Source organism: Dipodomys spectabilis, unplaced genomic scaffold, assembly GCF_019054845.1.
Source record: "Dipodomys spectabilis isolate Male_0828 unplaced genomic scaffold, ASM1905484v1 ptg000107l, whole genome shotgun sequence".
NCBI classification, from domain to species: domain Eukaryota; kingdom Metazoa; phylum Chordata; class Mammalia; order Rodentia; family Heteromyidae; genus Dipodomys; species Dipodomys spectabilis.
In genome coordinates, this window is record NW_024870784.1 from 7,199,463 (window position 1) to 7,217,608 (window position 18,146).

General features: G+C 57.5%; 1 protein-coding gene across 1 annotated transcript; it reads right to left on the minus strand.

Moving 5' to 3' along the window:
• Positions 1-2,551: 2,551 nt before the first annotated feature.
• On the minus strand, positions 2,552-8,200 carry Tff3 (trefoil factor 3). Its single transcript, XM_042687207.1, has 3 exons — positions 8,119-8,200; positions 6,037-6,183; positions 2,552-2,655 (listed from the first exon to the last, which is right to left on the minus strand). The coding sequence occupies exons 1-3, from the start codon at positions 8,198-8,200 to the stop codon at positions 2,552-2,554; spliced, it is 333 nt and encodes a 110-aa protein (XP_042543141.1).
• Positions 8,201-18,146: the final 9,946 nt, after the last annotated feature.

The window sequence follows — 18,146 nt, forward strand, 5'->3', positions numbered from 1 at the left end:
CTGGGGTCAGTGTCCACAGAGGCGGAGCTGCTCTCTGGAGCCCTCTGAAGGCCCCACGCTGCTCTGTTGTCCTGGAACACCCCCCCCCATACCAGTGCCACCGTGGCTCAGATGTGGCTTCAGGGACGAGGCACCGGCACAGGGCGTGTGGTTTGGGGGCAGCAGAGCACAGAACAATCCCCGTGGCTGAGGTCTCTGCCCGTGGCGGCTCTCACGTGTGTCTGTGCCGAGAAGCCCTCAGCACCTTGTCCCGGAGGACACAACGCGGAGTGGCGCCGTTCTCTGTTCTGATCTCTGTGAGCCCGTGTGGTCGCTGAGCACCACCGAGGCACAGCTGGTAAGGAAACGGAGGTGGAGGCAGGGTCACCAAGCAGAGCCACGAGGGACTCTGGCCAGTTCTTAGCTCCCCACACGTTCCCCGTAGTGTTCTTGGAGTCTGGCTCCATGAAGCCCTTGCAGCTGATGCTCAGTCGACCTTTCACCCTTCACCCTTCACCTGCCCGCCCCAGGGCACCCCAAGCCCCCGCCCGCCAGAGCCCGGCGTGCCCGGCAGTTCACGGAGCCGGGGAAGGCTTAGCCCCATGGTGTGGTGAGCACTGGGAGAGCAGGATCTCCCCGCTTGGGGACACAGCTGGTGTGCGCCCCTCCTGGGGTACCCTCAGCCTGCCATTTCCCGCTGGCGGAAACGCATCCGGTGTTGAACAGGCACGTCAGGAAGCCACAGCGTGCGAGTTCGGAGCCCTCCGCTCTGCCAGGAGACCCAGGATGCCGCGGGATCCCACGGGGCTGTGGTTTGGCGTTTCTGAACATTCTTCCGTGAGCTCTCTGGCCTTCACTCTCTCACAGCCTCCCACTCCAGCTCTACACGCCTCGAGCCTGTTTCCTGTCAGCTCCAGTTTAACCACAGATGTCTCGTTAAGAAATTAAGAAATGGCAGCAACACTTCCTAGCAACAACATTACTCACGAAATAGACCCCGCTTCCTTGGGGAAAGGAGCGGGGCTCAGAGTCTCAAGGGAGCACGGGTGCTCCCGAGTTAGCCTGTGTGACGTGTCTGTCTCTAGTCAGCTGTGCACAGATCAGCGCAGCGCAGGCATAGCACCTGGGGACTGTCACACTCGCATCCGTCCACGAGGAGCTGTTTACCACCTGTCTCCTCCCAGAGCAACTGCGTACGCAGCGAGCAAGCATGCCTGTGCTTACCCAACCTGTTCTTGTGTGTCTGTTCTTATAATGCCATCTGGATACCTATGCACAGTTAGCTGTGTCATCCCAGTGGGAAATACTGACACTACAGGCTGTGGAAGATTCACCCCAGTAGAGACAACTAAGATAGATGCATGTGTGTGTGTGTGTGAGAGAGAGAGAGAGAGAGAGACAGACAGACAGACAGACAGACACAGAGACAGAGAAAGACAGAGAGAGAGAGGCAGAGAGAGAGTTCCATAATACAGAACTCTTCAAGTTCCTTGTTCCCTTACCTGCTCCACTCTGCTGGACCCAATCAGGGGATCATGGGAGTTTCTAACAACTTACAGACCATGCATCTGCTTGTGTATTTCTGTAACGATCTCAGTAGTACATGCACCGTTTGAACTTGGCCTCCGAAACTAGATGGCATTTATGCAAATATGACATCAATGGAATAAAGCATCATTATTTCCAGATCTCTAATTCTCCTTCCTCTTTTGTTTCCAGCCGTTCAGCTGTCAGACCTGCCGGGAGCACGAGGCTGGGATGTGTGTGGGGGGGGGGAGGTGTATATGTGTGTGCCTGTATGTATATATGCCTGTATGTGTGTGTATGTGTGGTGAATCTGTGTGTATATGTGTGTGTTTGTGAATGTGTGTATGTGTATATGTGTATGTGTCTGGTGAGTCTGTCTGTGTGTCTGTATGTGTATGCATGTATGTGTGTGTGTGGTAAGTCTGTGTATCTGTGTATCTCTGTGTGTGTGTCTGTATATCTGTATGTGTGTGATGAGTCTGTGTGTATCTGTGTGTATGTATGTTTGCATACATGTGGTGGCTCTGTGTATATGCGTGTATATTTGTGAATGTGTGCATGTATATGTATATATATGTATGTATGTATCTGTGGTGAGTCTATGTAGATGTATGTGTGTTTATGTATGTGGTGAGTCTGTGTATCTGTGTGTCTCTATGTGTACGTATGAGTGTGTGTGTCCGTGTGTTTGTATGAGTGTGTGTTTGTGTGTTCTCTTTGGGTGTAGGATGGGTCCTGGATCAGCTGAGTGGAAACTTGAGGTCCCCACTGAGCCGCTGTTACAAGGCCCCAGGGGATCAGCACGTTCCTCAGGACCAGCCCTGCTCCCCACTCAGGAGGCTGAGAGACAATGAGCTGGGCACACAGAGCGGAGCAGGGCGGATGCACAGTCCGCACCTCCGCTGTCCAGCGCCGAGGGCTCCGTCCACATCACCGCTTTGGTGTCCTGGGAAGAAGACACCGTAGAACTGGCAGCCGACCCGGCCCTGTGACGGGGCGGGTGGGGGGTGGGGGGTGGGACTTCTCCCCAACACGTCCTGAAGGGTCAGACAACGTGCTGCTGTCTCTGAGGTCCTGCTGCTGCCCAGCCCCCTGTGGTCAGCTCTCGGTTCTGGGCCATGTTGACATGGACTGTGACACCCTGTGGAGCTGGGGGAAGGTGGGCATGTGTGCGGGGGACAGGGAGGCCAGTGCTGCGTGGACACCTGGTGCAGGAATGGCCAAGCCCCCGCACGGCTTCCCCACACTGCCCCCCAGCCACAACACGGCCCATGCTGGGGCTGCCGCTCCCAAGGTACCCATGCAGCCACGCCCAGGTGGCCGGCCCAAGCCTCGGCCTGGCCTCCCGCTGGCACTGAGACCTTGTTCCTCCTGATTGCCCCAGAAGGGAAGCGAATTTCCCTCACCCAAGACAGCTGTTCTGGGTTAGTGGGGCCGAGTAGGTGGGCTGTGGCAGGGAAGGGTGCGGGCAGCTCAGCAGTGCCCTCCAGCCGGCAGGAGCAGGCCAGCGCTCAGGTGGACGGAGCCCTGCAGGACACGGGTCTGCACCTGGCCGGACCCACTGGATGCAGTCAGGAGGTGGGGTGGCTCTGTGGTGGGGTTTTGTGGAAGGAAGCCGGTTAGGACCAAGGCTGCTGAGGGTAAGGAGCAGCAGGAGCCCATGGCTGCCAGCAGGGAGCAGTGTGCAGCCACTTTTGAGGATGTGGTCAGCGTTCTGTCTGTCCCATCAGGGCCAGGTGTGGGCTGGTAAGATGGGTCAGCTGTGTGTGAGGGGGTGGGGGGTGGAGATGGAGCTGCTATGGGGGAGGGGGAACCACTGTGTGTGGGGGGGGGTGGAGGAAGAGAGGTTCCCAGCTGTAGGACCTGTAGGGGACAGGGGTAGACAGACATGGGGAGAGATGGGGGCAAAGGAAGCATCTAGAGTCGGCAGCAAGGTGGACTTCTCGGGCCACCTGTGCAGGGTGGGTCCCATGCCCAGGTCCTGCTGGAGGGAGGCAGCAGAACTGCCCAGAGAGGACGCCAGGAAGGTCAGGAGAACGCTGTGGCCACGTCAGGGCTGCTGAGGCCCCGGGCCCCGGGGCCCTCGATCCCGCCAGCAGAGGTCAGGCCTGGCTTGGAAGGCTGGATGGGTCAGAGATGGGTCAGAGCCCTCAGCTGCCTGGCACAGGGTCCCTCCCTAAGTGGAGGCCAGGCTGTCTGAGGTGTGCCTCAGTGTTCCTCCCAGACCAGCAGGTGGCGCAGAGAGAAGGACTATCCCAGGCTCTGGGTCATGAGACCTGAGCATCCTGACATTGTCCTCTGGGTCAGGCTGCGGCCCCACCTGCACAAAGAGGGCAGAGCTCTAAGGCCAGGGCCCCCCCACACACCTCCAACACAAGGCTGATAGCTGGGTGCTAGTGGCCTACATCTGTAATGCTAGACACTCAGGCTGAGATCTGAGGATCCCAGCTGAAAGTCACCCGGCAGGGAAGTCCATGAAACTGTTTTCTCTCATTAACCAGCACAAAACTAGAAATGGAGTTATGGCTCCAGTGGTGGAGTGCTAGCCTTGAGTAAAAAAGCTAACAGACAATGCCCAGGCTCAAAGTTCAAGCCCCAGAATGGGCATTAAAAAATAACAGCAATAATAAATAAAAACAAGCCTGTTACAGGAGTTGTCTCTTTCCTTTTTCAGAGGGAGGGGAGAGACCAAGAAACCCACCTTTATGATCAGGAAACAGCAGTGATTTCCTGCCCAGGATGGAGTCGGGAGTCACACAGTGGGGTGGTGGGTGTAGCATTGGGTGGTGGGTGTGGCTTTAGGATGATGGGTGTGGCCTTGGGTGGTAGGTGTGGCTTTAGGGTGGTAGGTGTGGCCTTGGGTGGTAGGTGTGGCCTTGGGTGGTAGGTGTGGCTTTAGGATGGTAGGCGTGGTCTTAGAAGGGTCCCTGTGGGAGCAGAGGAAACTCAGCAGACTGCACAAGTGGGCAGAGAACCCCAAGCCTCTCTGGTGTGAGTGCGGAGCCCAGCGGCCCAGGGAGGCTGGGCCAGTAGGGACCCAGCAGCCTCAGCCCTGGTGGCTGTGGATGCTTTGGGGACTCGATGGACTCCATGGACCACCAGGTCAGCGGTGTGTACTGCAGCCTCCTGGTTCATAACAAGAGAAGAAAGCTGCTGAGCTCGGTGGAGCATAAATCTGAACGTGTGGCCTGCGGGTGGCTTTGTTGACACGCTCCCTCACCCAGAAAGGCCTGAGGCACGCGTGAGTCGTGTGCGGAATGCTTCCCCTGGGCTTAGGAGAAGAGGGTCGGAGCAGGGTGCTTGTTTGTCCTGTGGAGTGGGCACCTGGCCTAAGCAAACTCACACCGTGCCAGGATGTTAGCCGGGGGAGCTGGGGACCCCTCTTCCGGGGGCCTCAGGACCCTCAGTCACGCACAGCCTGCTGCTTCCCCGCCAAGAGCCCGCTCACAGAAATAAAGACAGGCCACAGCCTCCGCAGGGGAGCATCCTCATGCTGGTGGGGTCTTTATTCCTGAGGACTTCTGGCCGGGGCGCGCGCGGTCAGCAGACTCGCTGGCCAGGGCAGGAGGAGTGTGGAGACCAGCGGGGCCCGGCCAGCCGGCCTCGGGGGGCCGGAGCCGGGGCGGCTTCAGAAGGTGCATTCTGGGGAGGAAGCAAAGGTGTTGCCAGCGTCACCGCCTGCCGGGCTTCCTTCGCCAGCTCTCTAGGGAAATGCGGGGTCCCCCCAGTCAGAGAACCACCCGAGCCCCCACAGTAGCTGAGGGTTGGAGCAGGGAGTTCGGGAGATGGCTGTGGTGTTGGGGTGTGGCCCCCAATGTGTGGATGGACAGGAGTGGCAATGGCCAGCTTCGCCCAGGCCCAGCCCTGGACCTTCATCCTCGGTCAGGGACCAGAGCTGCTGGAACCCAACCTCCTCCTATTATCTGTCAGCAGGCCCACCTGGCTGCTGCTTCTAGAAGGTACCTCAGACAGGGGCGTCCCTCTTAGAAGGTGAGCTGGCACTTGGGCAGGCTGTGCTCATCTCAGCCAGCCTGGCCCGGGAGGAGGTGGGGTGGGCCTCGCGGAGGCAGCTGGCGGCCTCCCCACACACAGCCACCTGCTGCCCCAGGGGCACACCCCCTCAGGGGTGGCTCCGGGAGGGCGGGGCCGAGGCACCTGACGGCCAGCAAGGCCACCCAGCAGCTGACCCCTTGAGTGTGTCAGAGACAACAAGGGACCCGGGAGTTCCCATTCTCTCCACGGTAGGGCTTCACGTCACCCCTCTGCGTCGTGCCTTAACGTGGACACATTTTCAGAGCTCTAGAGAAAGGGGACACGAGGGTCCAGCCCCAGCCCCTGGCCACTCGCTGTTCGGATGGGAACCCTCCGCCATTGCCCAGGGGCAGGGACACTGCTGGGCTGATGTCCTGCCGAAGCCCGACATGCAAGGATTCCTGGGGACCTCACATGACCAGCTCCTGCTGGGGAAGGCCGGGGCTTCCCCGGTCACCGTGGCAGGGTGGGGGGGGGGGAGGGGGCCTGTGCCCTTACCTGTCTCCTGCAGCGGCTTGAAGCACCAGGGAACGTTCCGGATGCTGGAGTCGAAGCAGCAGCCCCTGTTATTGCACTGCTCCTTGGTAACCTGGGGGTACCCGCAGTCCACCCGTTCCTTGGCTGGGACTTGGCACTGGCTTGCAGCTGTGCAAACGAAACCCAGCTGGCCGTCAGAGCCCACCAGTTTGGGGTTCACTCGCTTGTTTCATTTTGCAAGTTCGCATCCCTTCCCCTGCTCCTGAGCCCCAGGGAGATGGGCTTGCGTAGAGACACGGACACCTGCCCTGCACTCTGTCACGGGCACGTTCACCTGGTCAGGAAATCCAGCTGGCAGGACCCATGGGAACCGGGGGTCCTTGAACCCAGAAACCAAGCCCTTATTCCTTGTTTGTCATTGAAACCTGTCTTACCCATTGTGTGTGTGTGTGTGGTGTGTGTGTGTGTGTGTGTGTGTGTGTGTGTGTGTGTGTGTGTGTGTGCACCAGTGCTGGGTCTTGAATGCAGGGCCTTGGCTCTGTCCCTTAGCTTTGTCACTTAAGACTAATGTCCTACCACCTGAGCCACAGTTTTCTGGTGGTTCATTGGAGATAAGAGTCTCACAGACTTTCCTGCCTGGGTTGGCTTCAAACTACGATCCTCAGATCTCAGCCTCCTGAGTAGCTGGGGTTACAGATGTGGGCCACTGATGCCTGACTACTTTTCCCTTTTGTAAAAATGCAAATGTAAGCCAGGCACCCAGTGGCTCACGCCTGTCATCCTAGCTACTCAGGAGGCTGAGATCGCTTAGAGTTCAAAGCCAGCCTAGGTAGGAAAGTCTATGTGAGCCTATCTCCAATTAACCACCAGGAAACCAGAAGTAGAGCTGTGGTTTAAACTGGTAAAGCTCTAGCCTTGAGTGGAAAAAGCTCAGGGACAGCACCCAGGCCCTGCGTTCAAGCCTCAGGACAGACAAAAAAAGAAAAGAAAAAAGAAAATAAACTGCAAATGTAGCAGAATGGCTCTTACCTGCCTCCAGCCAGAGGCAAAGGCCAGGCGCTAAATTCTTCAGCCTGGCTACCTCCCATCTGCTCTGTATAAAAATGTTATGGAGCCAGGCACCGTGGTTCACACCTGTCATCGTTAGCTACTCAGGAGGCTGAGATCTGAAGATTGCGGTTCAAAGCCAGCCCAGGCAGGAAACTCTGTGAGACCTTATCTCCAATAAACCACCAGAAAACCAGAAGTGACACTGTGGCTCAAGCGGTAGAGCGCTGGCCTTGAGCTGAAGGGCTGAGGGACAGCGCCCAGGCCCAGAGTTCAAGCCCCACGACCAAAAAAAAAAAAAGTTATGGAAGCCGGGCACTGTGGCTCACGCCTGTAATCCTAGCTACTCAGGAGGCTGAGATCTGAAAATCTCGGTTCAAAGCCAGCCTGGACAGCAAAGTCTGGGAGACTCATCTCCAATAAACCAGCAGAAAACCTGAAGTGGCACTGTGGCTCAAGTGGTAGAGCACTAGCCTTGAGCTGAAGAGCTGAGGGACAGAATTCAAGCCCCACAACCGACAAAAACAAAAGTTCTGGAGCCAGGTATGGTAGTACACACCTGTAATTCCAACTTGGCCGGTAGAGACAGGAGGATGGCAAGTTCTAGGCTAGCCTGGGCTATACAGTAAGACGCTGCCTCATGAAACCCCAAACCAAACAAACCAGGGTCTAGAACTAACCCTTTTCACCTACCTCCCCTTTTGGTCTAGTAAGTTACCAAAATGAGGTCTAAAGACTTGTTTTATGAACCAGAAATATCTGCCAAAAAGAGGTGTGGGGTAGAAGATGAGTTTCCAGACCCCTGCCTAGCCTGCTCCAAGCCCCAGGTTTGACTTGAGATGGGAGGGTTGCTTTAGGTTCCTTAGCAACCTTCTCTGAGCCTCAGTTTCCCCATCTGCCTAATGGGGACAGTGAGAAGCCATCTGTGGGACTAGCAAGAAAAAGTGTCTGTGTGACAAATGACAATTTGTAAAAGGACACAGAGACGCTTGCCAGTGTTCCAGCCAGAGCCCAGCAGAGAGAGGGCCCCCCGCCCCGCTCAGAGGAAGTACTCACACAAGCCCACGTACTCCCCGGCCGAGCCGGTGGACACCAAGACCAGGCCAAGCAGCAGCCACCACAGCGCTCTGGGCTCCATGACAACCGGCAAGCTTGCGACCTGGCACGGGAGGCTGTGGCCAGCCCCAGGAGGGCCCCTTTATACCCCCGGTTGGCACCGCCTCCCCGATTATGATTACGTTTGCTTGGGCCCCCAGCTCCGCCTGCTTCTCTCCTGCCTGGAAGGATCGCCTGGGCCACGCCCCCCCCCCCAGTGGAGTGGCAGGGTAGAGTCACAGGCCCCTGGCAGGGTCAGCACGCCAGCCATCCCGTGACCTTAGGCGTCAGCCCAGGAGCCGTGCAGACCTGAGCTCACCATCGCTCATCCTAGAGGAGACCCAGCACCGGGAAGCCCAGCAGCAGCTGGGGTCCGGGTCTACCTGGAACTTTCATTGATTGGGGCGTGAACTCAGGGCCTTGTGCTAGCTGGCAGGCCCGCTGTGGTTTTGGCCACACCCATCTCCCCCAGAACTTTTTCCTCCGATTATTTTTCAAATGGGGTCCTTTGCTTGGCCTCTTGATCTCTGCTTCTCATCCCACTGAGATGATAGCTTTGTACCACTGTGCCTGGTCCTGTTGTTTTGCTGTACTTATTATTTAATGTGTCATTTTATTGTACGTACTTGGACAAAGGAGTTGCAATTTAACAAATCACGTGACAAGTACAGTGCCTCTTGCTCCCTCTCACCCCCTTCCACCATTCCGCCCCCCCGCCTGCCCCGCCCCTCCCCCCACGTTCTCATCTGGACATCGAGTACATATGACTGTGTGCATTGGCTCTTTCCTCTCCCTTTGCCTCCTCGTAGCTCTTCAAATGGAATTCTTTTTGGTTTTAGTTTTTGTTCAGCAAAACCGTTTTTATTATAAGCTAGATTGGACAAAAGGGACACCCCCTTGGTTTTTATTTACCTTTTCTCTTTTGGTATTGGAGATCGAACCCAGGATGTTGAACTTGCTAGGCAAGTGCTTTGCCAACGAGGTATAAGCCAGCCCCCACACAGCGTTTAAATAAATATCACAAACCTTCTTCCTCTTTGTCCCCCAGAGGACACATTTTAAAGCAAATAGCAGCCCTTTACCCAGCTTGCCTGTTTTCTTCCTTTGTTTTCTTTTGTTTCCAGTTAACACTGTTATCTTGGGAAGCAAGAATAATTACCTGTCTCCGGGAGGAGGCAACCAGGCTGCCATGGACGGTGCCCAGCCCGCATCTGCAGGGCACCAAGGCCCCTCATCCCTCTTCCCATCTGCCCATCCCAGCAGGCAGCGGCGTGGGAAGACAAGGGCCCTGGTGATGTCTGTGCACTTCTAGTGTCTTCGCTGCCGTAGGTCTGTGCTGTTGGCAGGTTTTCACAGAAAATAGTCACTTGTAAATCTCCAAGCACAGATCAAGCCCTGGCATCTCATGCCCACAATCCCAGCTACTCAGGAGGCTGAGACCTGAGGATCGTGGTTCAAAGCTAGCCCAGGCAGGAAAGTCCAAGGCTGACCTCCAGTTAACTACCAATGAAAATAAGCCAGAAGTGGAGCTGTGGCTCAAGCGGTAGAGAATGAGCCTTGAGTGCAAAAAGTCAAGCAAACACTCCAAGTCCTGAGTTCAAGCTCCCGTACTGGCATAAGGAAAACACAAGTCTTCAGGGGCCTCTTCTATCACATTGGGGCTCCGCACCGAGTGTGTATGAGTCAGCCTTGAGCCACCACCGTGAGGACCTGGAGCCGTCCCTCAGCGCCCACCCTGGGCCCTCCCCAGGAACTCAGTGAGGAAAGAGCCCAGTGCCCGCCTCAGGAAGCTTCCAGAGGGAGGGGGCCGTGCAGACCAAGCAGGGGGCTTCCATGCTCAGAAGATCAGCACAGGGAGCTGCAGCCTGGCCATGCCCTGTCCCCCCTCCGCCCTCCTCCCAGCAGGCGCTGCCCCCAGCTCCCCAGGTAGCCAGGCTACCACCACTCACTGGGCTTTGCTGCCATGTAAGAACCCTACTGCTGCTCCCTGAGCCCCCGCCATCATGCCCAGGACTGGGACTTGGGAGGGACCCCAAGAACGTCCAGTGGAGCCAGGTGCCGGTGGCTCACACCTGTCATCCTAGCTACTCAGGAGGCTGAGATCTAGAGATCACGGTTCAAAGCCAGCTCGGGCAGCAAAGTTCCTGAGATTCTCATCTCCAATAAACCACTCAGAAAACTGTAAGTGGTGCTGTGGCTCAAGCGGTAGAGTGCTGGCCTTGAGCTGAAGGGACAGTGCCGAGGCCCAGAGTTCAAGATCCACGACTGAAAAACAAAGTGTCCAGTGGGGAGGCAGGTCATGGCGTGTGAGATGGCAAAGCGGGGGGTCTGGCTCCCACGCTCTGGTCGTGGCACCGTGCATACCACTTTCCCGCCTGCCTCAGTTTCCTCTCGTATGCCCGGCCTTTGGCCCTTGGTGAGCTGCTGGTGCACGGTGGGTGCCCAGGGGCTCCGCAGCAGCCAGGTGGTGGACAGGCCAGACCCTGGACGCCCAGCTTGGTCGGGAGGAGGCACTGTCGGGAGGGGCGGCGGCCCGGCGCGGGGCAAGCTCACACCGGTGCCTGGGGCTCGGCTGGTATTTGGAGACAGAGCTGCTGTGTGTGCAGCGCCCTCCCCTGTGAATGGCGGCACCCTTCCAGGGACCCGCGCTCTGCAAAGCAGACCCGGATGGGGGCCAGGAGGGCCCCCCCCACCTTCTCCTCCCCCCTTAGCTCCTCAGGGCAGGTCAAGTTCCAGGGTGGAGCAGAGCTTAGGCCAGAGCCCGGGCCGAGCCGGGCTTGAGCCACACCCTGACAGGTGGTGACCGGGGCTCGGTTCCTCCCTCCTCCAATCCCAGCAGCCACCACCCCACCTGTGTGCAGGTGGATGGTCCCGGGAGTCCTCCCTCCTGCCCCGGGAGTCCTCCCTCCTGCCCTGGGGCTGTGCGGTGTCCCAGGCCACACAGGCTGGGCAGGGCCTCCTGCCATCCCAAAGCCCAAGTGAGCCTGGGGCTGGGGCAGCAACATCACCCGTGTGCAGGGCACACCACAGGCAGGTGGGTGTGAGCACGGCTCACAGCCGGGGCACACAGCCTCACACCCCGGGTGGAGCTTCGCACCCGAGCTCACCGCCCGAGAGAAAGAACTGAGGTGTGACACAAGTGCTGGCTGGATGGGTGAATTCTCACTGGGTCCTGAGGGATGAGTAGGAGCTGGCCAGGTGGGTGGCAGTCAGAAAGCCTTCCAGGAAGGACTCGGCTCTGCCTGCTCGGCTCTGCTGGCTCCACACAGAGATGCAGGAGGGTCGGACGCAGAGTCGTCTCTTTCTGTTCTCAGCCCCAGCCAGCAGCCAGGCCCAGGAAGAAGCACAAAGGTCAGAGGGCCCCGCCCGGGAGCGCCGCAGACCAGCTGCTGCCCGGGGCAGGGCCCCCGTCTCCACACGGCCTCTCTCCAGACCCTTCCTGAGCCTCCGGCCAGCTGCTGCCCGGGGCAGGGCTCCCATCTCTGCACAGCCCCTCTCCAGACCCTTCCTGAGCCTCCGGGACCCGGATGTGGGTGTGGTGGGGGTTCGGGATTCATGGTCCACAGGAGGTCTGTGGGCCCTGTTGAGGGGCACACAAAAGTGGTACCCCACCTACAGAAAGAGGGTCCCCACGAGGGCCCGGAGTTCCTGCCCCAAATCCGGGGCCCACGCCCATCCACCTCCCACAGGAAGACACCAGGGTGAGCCATGCCCAACGCAGGGAGTGGGGGTCTCCCACCCCCTTCCCGGTGAGCCCTGGGGCAGTGTGCAGGGGGAGGGGCGGGGAGCAGCCGGGCAGAGCTCGGCTGTGTGGACGCTGCCTGTCCCGGGCAGGACATTTGCCCAGCGGGCTCCATCTCCACCCCTGGGTGGGGCAGCGCTGCACACCTGTGCAGCAGGGAGACAGCTCCCGACGGCCCGGCCCAGCCCAGCCCAGCCTGAACTCCTTCCCACACTCCCCCGCCCCCTGCAGGACCCCACGGACCACGGCCGCCACAGCATGGGTTCTCACACAGCCACGGTGTGGGCGTGGGCAGCCGGGGGCCGCACCTGCAGCATCCACACAGCCCCGCCAGACCACCCCGGTGCCGCACGCCGGGTGGTGACTGAGTACCCACCCTCCTGTGGCCGGGGCTCTGGGGCACGCCTCATCCGCCCGCAGCCGTGACCACCACACGCGTGACCACCACGCATGTGATCACCACGCGGTGCCTTGCACAAACCCGGCCGGGGCCACAGCTCGGCGGATGCCGACACCGGCTGCGGCTGTGGAGCGTGCGCGCTGCTCCACTGATCTTTCTTTGTTTCTGGGAAGCAGAGCAAGTATTACAATCTCATTTATTAGAAGTTCTGATTGAGCCGGGCACTGGAGGCTCACGCCTGTCATCCTAGCTACTCAGGAGGCTGGGGTCTAAAGGTCATGGTTCAAAGCCAGCCTGGGCAGGAAAACCCATGAGACTCTTATCTCCAAGGAACCACCAGAAAACCGGAAGTGGTGCTGTGGCCCAAAGTGATAGAGACAACACCCACGCCCTAAGTTCAACTCCGGACCAACAAAAAACACAGCTATTACCTAATTTATATAAAAAAAAGTATGATTGTCTAATCGATAATCCATCTTCATGGTTTATTAGCTGTCCCGATAATGTTCTTTGTAACTGATTTCTTTGCCCAGAACCAAGGCTTCCTTGGTGTGTTTGGACTCATTTCTATTTAGGCATAGAGGGATTTTTTTTGTACATTTTAATGAGCTCTATTATGACACACACACCTTGATCATATTCTGCTCCCTCTGCTCCCGCCCCCCCCCCCCCCCCACGCTGGTCTCCTGCCTTTTCTCAAATAGTTCCCTTCTTCTGTCAAGTTGTTTGTTTTTTTTCTAACTTTAGATTCTGCAAATGTCTGCCTTTCTGAGTCTGGCTTATTTCCTGAAGCTTCCTCGTGAATCAGTAGAAGGGGTACACTGTACAATGGTGCCTACAAAAGTACAGCATGCTCACAACGTAAGCCAGTACCATTGGCTCAGTATCCACCTCAGGTTCGATGTCCTGCGCACCGCGGTGAGGGCTGGGCTGTTGTCTGACTGTTGCACAGCGTCTGCCCACACAAGGTCACACCAATGCCTGGTACTGACTTGCGCCATCACGTGACGAAGCACCGGGAATTTTCAGCTGCAGTAACCTCATGGGACGCCGCGTCCTGTGCCCTGTGTCACTGAGTGTACGAGAGCTGGCAGAGGCCAGCTAACATCCCTGAATCAGAACAAGAAAACCTGAAATGACTTAAGACGTGTGTGTGTGTGTGTGTGTGTGTGTGTGTGTGTGTGTGTGTGTTTGTCGGTCGTGGGGCCTGAACTCTGGGCCTGGACGCAGTCCCTCAGCTCTTCAGCTCAAGGCGAGCACTCTACCACTTGAACCACAGCGCCACTTGGGGTTTTTTAGTGGTTTATTGGAGATAAGAGTCTCATGGACTGAGACCAGCTGTGCAGCTCAGTTCACGGAGCATTGATCACCCCTGACCTGCTGTGCAGCTCAGTTCACGGAGCGTCGATCACACCTGACCCGCTGTGCAGCTCAGTCCACAGAGCATCGATCACACCTGACCGGCTGTGCAGCTCAGGTCTGTGGAGCATTGATCACACCTGACCCGCTGTGCAGCTCAGTCCACGGAGCATTGATCACACCTAACCAGCTGTGCAGCTCAGTCCACGGAGCATCGATCACACCTGACCCGCTGTGCAGCTCAGTTCATGGAGCACCGATCACACCTGACCCGCTGTGCAGCTCAGTCCACGGAGCATCGATCACACCTGACCCGCTGTGCAGCTCAGTCCATGGAGCATCGATCACCCCTGACCCGCTGTGCAGCTCAGTCCACGGAGCATCGATCACCCCTGACCTGCTGTGCAGCTCAGGTCCACGGAGCATCAATCACACCTGACCCGCTGTGCAGCTCAGTCCACAGAGCATCGATCACACCTGACCCGCTGTGCAGCTCAGGTCCGTGGAGCATCGATCACACCTGACCCGCTGTGCAGCTCAGTCCACGGAGCATCGATCACACCTGACCCGCTGTGCAGCTCAGTCCACGGAGCATCAATCACACCTGACCTGCTTTGCAGCTCAGTCCACGGAGCATCAATCACACCTGACCCGCTGTGCAGCTCAGTCCACGGAGCATCGATCACCCCTGACCTGCTGTGCAGCTCAGTCCACGGAGCATCGATCACACCTGACCCGCTGTGCAGCTCAGGTCTGTGGAGCATCAATCACCCCTGACCCGCTGTGCAGCTCAGTCCATGGAGCATCGATCACACCTGACCTGCTGTGCAGCTCAGTCCACAGAGCATCAATCACCCCTGACCTGCTGTGTAGCTCAGTCCACAGAGCATCGATCACCCCTAACCCGCTGTGCAGCTCAGTCCGTGGAGCATCGATCACCCCTGACCCACTGTGCAGCTCAGTCCACGGAGCATCAATCACACCTGACCTGCTTTGCAGCTCAGTCCACGGAGCATCGATCACACCTGACCCGCTGTGCAGCTCAGTCCACGGAGCATCGATCACCCCTGACCCGCTGTGCAGCTCAGTCCACGGAGCATCGATCACACCTGACCCGCTGTGCAGCTCAGTCCACGGAGCATCGATCACACCTGACCCGCTGTGCAGCTCAGTCCACGGAGCATCGATCACACCTGACCTGCTGTGCAGCTCAGTTCACGGAGTACCGATCACACCTGACCCGCTGTGCAGCTCAGTCCACGGAGCATCGATCACCCCTGACCCGCTGTGCAGCTCAGTCCACGGAGCATCGATCACCCCTGACCCGCTGTGCAGCTCAGTTCACGGAGCATCGATCACCCCTGACCTGCTTTGCAGCTCAGTCCATGGAGCATCGATCACACCTGACCCGCTGTGCAGCTCTGTTCATGGAGCACCGATCACACCTGACCCGCTGTGCAGCTCAGTCCACGGAGTATCCATGGAGCATCGATCACACCTGACCGGCTGTGCAGCTCAGTCCACGGAGCATCGATCACCCCTGACCGGCTGTGCAGCTCAGATCCTCCTCAACCTGTGGTAAATATTGACCCAAACCAATGTGAGCAAAATGGCATTTTCATGCCAGTTTATCTTTCAATCCCTCAGCCTCCAGTCAGGTTGAGACATTTTCCAATCTTTATCGATTATGCTGGTTTCCTTTACGACGGATTTCCTCCTCGTAGATTTTTTTTTAATCAGATAGTAATCAGGGTCCTTTATCTGACCTGGGTAGCAATTCCTGATCAGTTGTATGGGCTTTCAAATATTTTCCAGTTTCATGGCTTGGATTATTTTTTACTCATCTATCGTGATAGATAGCTTTAAGATTTATGAACTGTAGCTTCACAAAGTGTGCTGCTTTATGATCCTAAGAAGTCTTTAAAAAGCCCGTGTGACTGGAAGCAAGGCTCCTACACTTGTGCCATGAGGAGGCGGGTGCCTCTCCTTCTCCTGCATCTTCATAAAGAAGGCCGTGCCTGCCTCCCGCTGTGCTGCGCCACCCCTCCCGGAGAGGAAGCAGGTGGAGTTTGATTCTGCTCTCTCCCACTGTCCCTCACACAATCTGCCCGCTGCAAACCCTCAGCACCGCAGTTAGCTCTTCAGTCTTTGCGTTTCACTCCGAGGTGCACGTCTGTGAGGACACGCATCTTCACTGTTCCTCTGTTGGCTTCCCACCCTCCTCCATGTCACCCGGGGCTCAGACTGGACTCGCTAAGTGGCCGGCCCCCAGGAGGGGCCATGGAAGCCATCTGGACAAATACCCTTTGTCCCCGTTCTCCCAGGTCGACCCCACCCCTCACGACGTGTCCCAGCACCGTTGTCAAGAATGCCCATGACACTATCTGCAAAGTGGCCTTGCGTTGACAGCCACTCTGCCCACCGTGCCCTGTGCGTTCCCCAGACGCACATTGCTGCGTGTGCTGCCCTGCCCCGTCACCCAGGGGAGCCTTGTCACCTGGCGGAGCCCTGGCACCCAGCAGAGCCCTGCCCCAGTCCTCTGGCTGAGTCAAAGAAGCTGGGACCGGAGGCCCCGTGGGGCTGGGACTGGAGGCCCCGTGGGGCTGGGGCTGGAGAGCTGTGTGGGCTGCGGGGGGGACCCAGCATGCGTTGGTGTCAGGGGACGGTTCACAGAGGCCAGCAGCCACGTGGCGGCAGGGAGAACCCCTGGGCCTGGAGGGGCCACGGCCAGCACTCTGCAGAGAGAACAGAGAGGCCATCACAGTGGACGGGGAGCCGGCGGCTGCAGCGTGTGGCTGCGCCCCCGGGAGCACACCACGAGCCGGAGGCTGACCTCGCCCTCTGGCCGTGCGTCCAGGACCCAGGAGTGGCAGGTCCTTGCTCCGCCCTTTCTCCCCTCTCCCTCTCCTGGCTGGTGGAGCTTGAGAACACATCACTCCACTCTCTGGCTCCCTTGTCACACAGCCACCCATTCCACCCACCTGTGTGCCTGTGAACCTATGTACCTGTGCGCCTGTGTGTCTGTGTGTCTGTATGTGCCTGTGCGCCTGTGTGTCTGTGTGTCTGTATGTGCCTGTGTGTGTATCTGTGTGTCTGTGTGCCTATGTGTCTGTGTGTGCCTGTGTGCCTGTGAACCTATGTACCTGTGTGCCTGTGTGCCTGTGTGTCTGTATGTGCCTGTGTGCCTGTGTGTCTGTGTGTCTGTATGTGCCTGTGTGTGTGTCTGTGTGCCTGTATGTCTGTGTGCGCCTGTGTGTGTGTCTGTGTGTCTGTGTGCCTATGTGTCTGTGTGAGCCTGTGTGTCTGTGTGTGTCTGTGTGCCTGTGAACCTGTGTGTCTGTGTGTCTGTGTGCCTGTGTGCCTGTGTGCCTGTACGCCTGTATGTCTGTGTGCGCCTGTGTGTGTGTCTGTGTGTCTGTGTGCCTGTGTGCCTATGTGTCTGTGTGAGCCTGTGTGCCTGTGAACCTGTGTGCCTGTGAACCTGTGTGTCTGTGTGTCTGTGTGCCTGTGTGCCTGTGTGCCTGTACGCCTGTATACGCCTGTATGTCTGTGTGCACCTGTGTGTGTGTGTCTGTGTGTCTGTGTGAGCCTGTGTGTCTGTGTGAGCCTGTGTGCCTGTGAACCTGTGTGTCTGTGTGTCTGAATGCCTGTGTGCCTGTGTGCCTGTACGCCTGTATGTCTGTGTGCGCCTGTGTGTGTGTCTGTGTGCCTATGTGTCTGTGTGAGCCTGTGTGCCTGTGTGCCTGTGTGCCTGTGAACCTGTGTGCCTTTGTGTCTGTGTGCACCTGTGTGCACCTGTGTGTCTGTGTGTCTGTGTGCCTTTGTGTCTGTGTGCACCTGTGTGCACCTGTGTGTCTGTGTGTCTATGTGCACCTGTGTTGCCTGTATACATCTGTATGCACCTGTGTGCCCGTATACATCTGTATGCACCTGTGTCCTTGTGTGCACCTGTGTGCACCTGTGTGCACCTGTGTGTCTGTGTGTCTGTGTGTCTGTGTGCCTGTGTGTCTGTGTGTCTGTGTGTCTGTGTGTCTATGTGCACCTGTGTTGCCTGTGTGTCTATGTGCACCTGTGTTGCCTGTATACATCTGTATGCACCTGTGTGTCTGTGTGCACCTGTGTGCACCTGTGTGCACCTGTGTGTCTGTGTGTCTGTGTGTCTATGTGCACCTGTGTTGTCTGTGTGTCTATGTGCACCTGTGTTGCCTGTATACATCTGTATGCACCTGTGTGTGTGTCTGTGTGCACCTGTGTGCCTGTGTGTCTGTGTGTCTGTGTGTGTGTCTGTGTGCCCGTGTGCCTATGTGGTTTTTCCTCTTTTTGTAGGATGTCCATCAGATCAGTTTAGAACCAACTCTACTCCAATTGGACCTTATGACAGTTTAATCATTTCTAAACATGTGATATTATATTAATACCACTATTGTGTCCCCACCGCTTCTCCGTGTGCCTGTGCTCTGTTTCTAAGTATGTGTGAGGAAGAAAACC

Coding starts and splice junctions, on each gene's coding strand:
- Tff3 (XM_042687207.1), bottom strand. CDS start 8,200: ATGGAGCCCAGAGCGCTGTGGTGGCTGCTGCTTGGCCTGGTCTTGGTG. Junction 6,184..8,118: donor CGGGGAGTACGTGGGCTTGT/GTGAGTACTTCC, acceptor TCGTTTGCACAG/CTGCAAGCCAGTGCCAAGTC. Junction 2,656..6,036: donor CAAGCCGCTGCAGGAGACAG/GTAAGGGCACAG, acceptor ACCTTCCCCCAG/CTCCACAGGGTGTCACAGTC.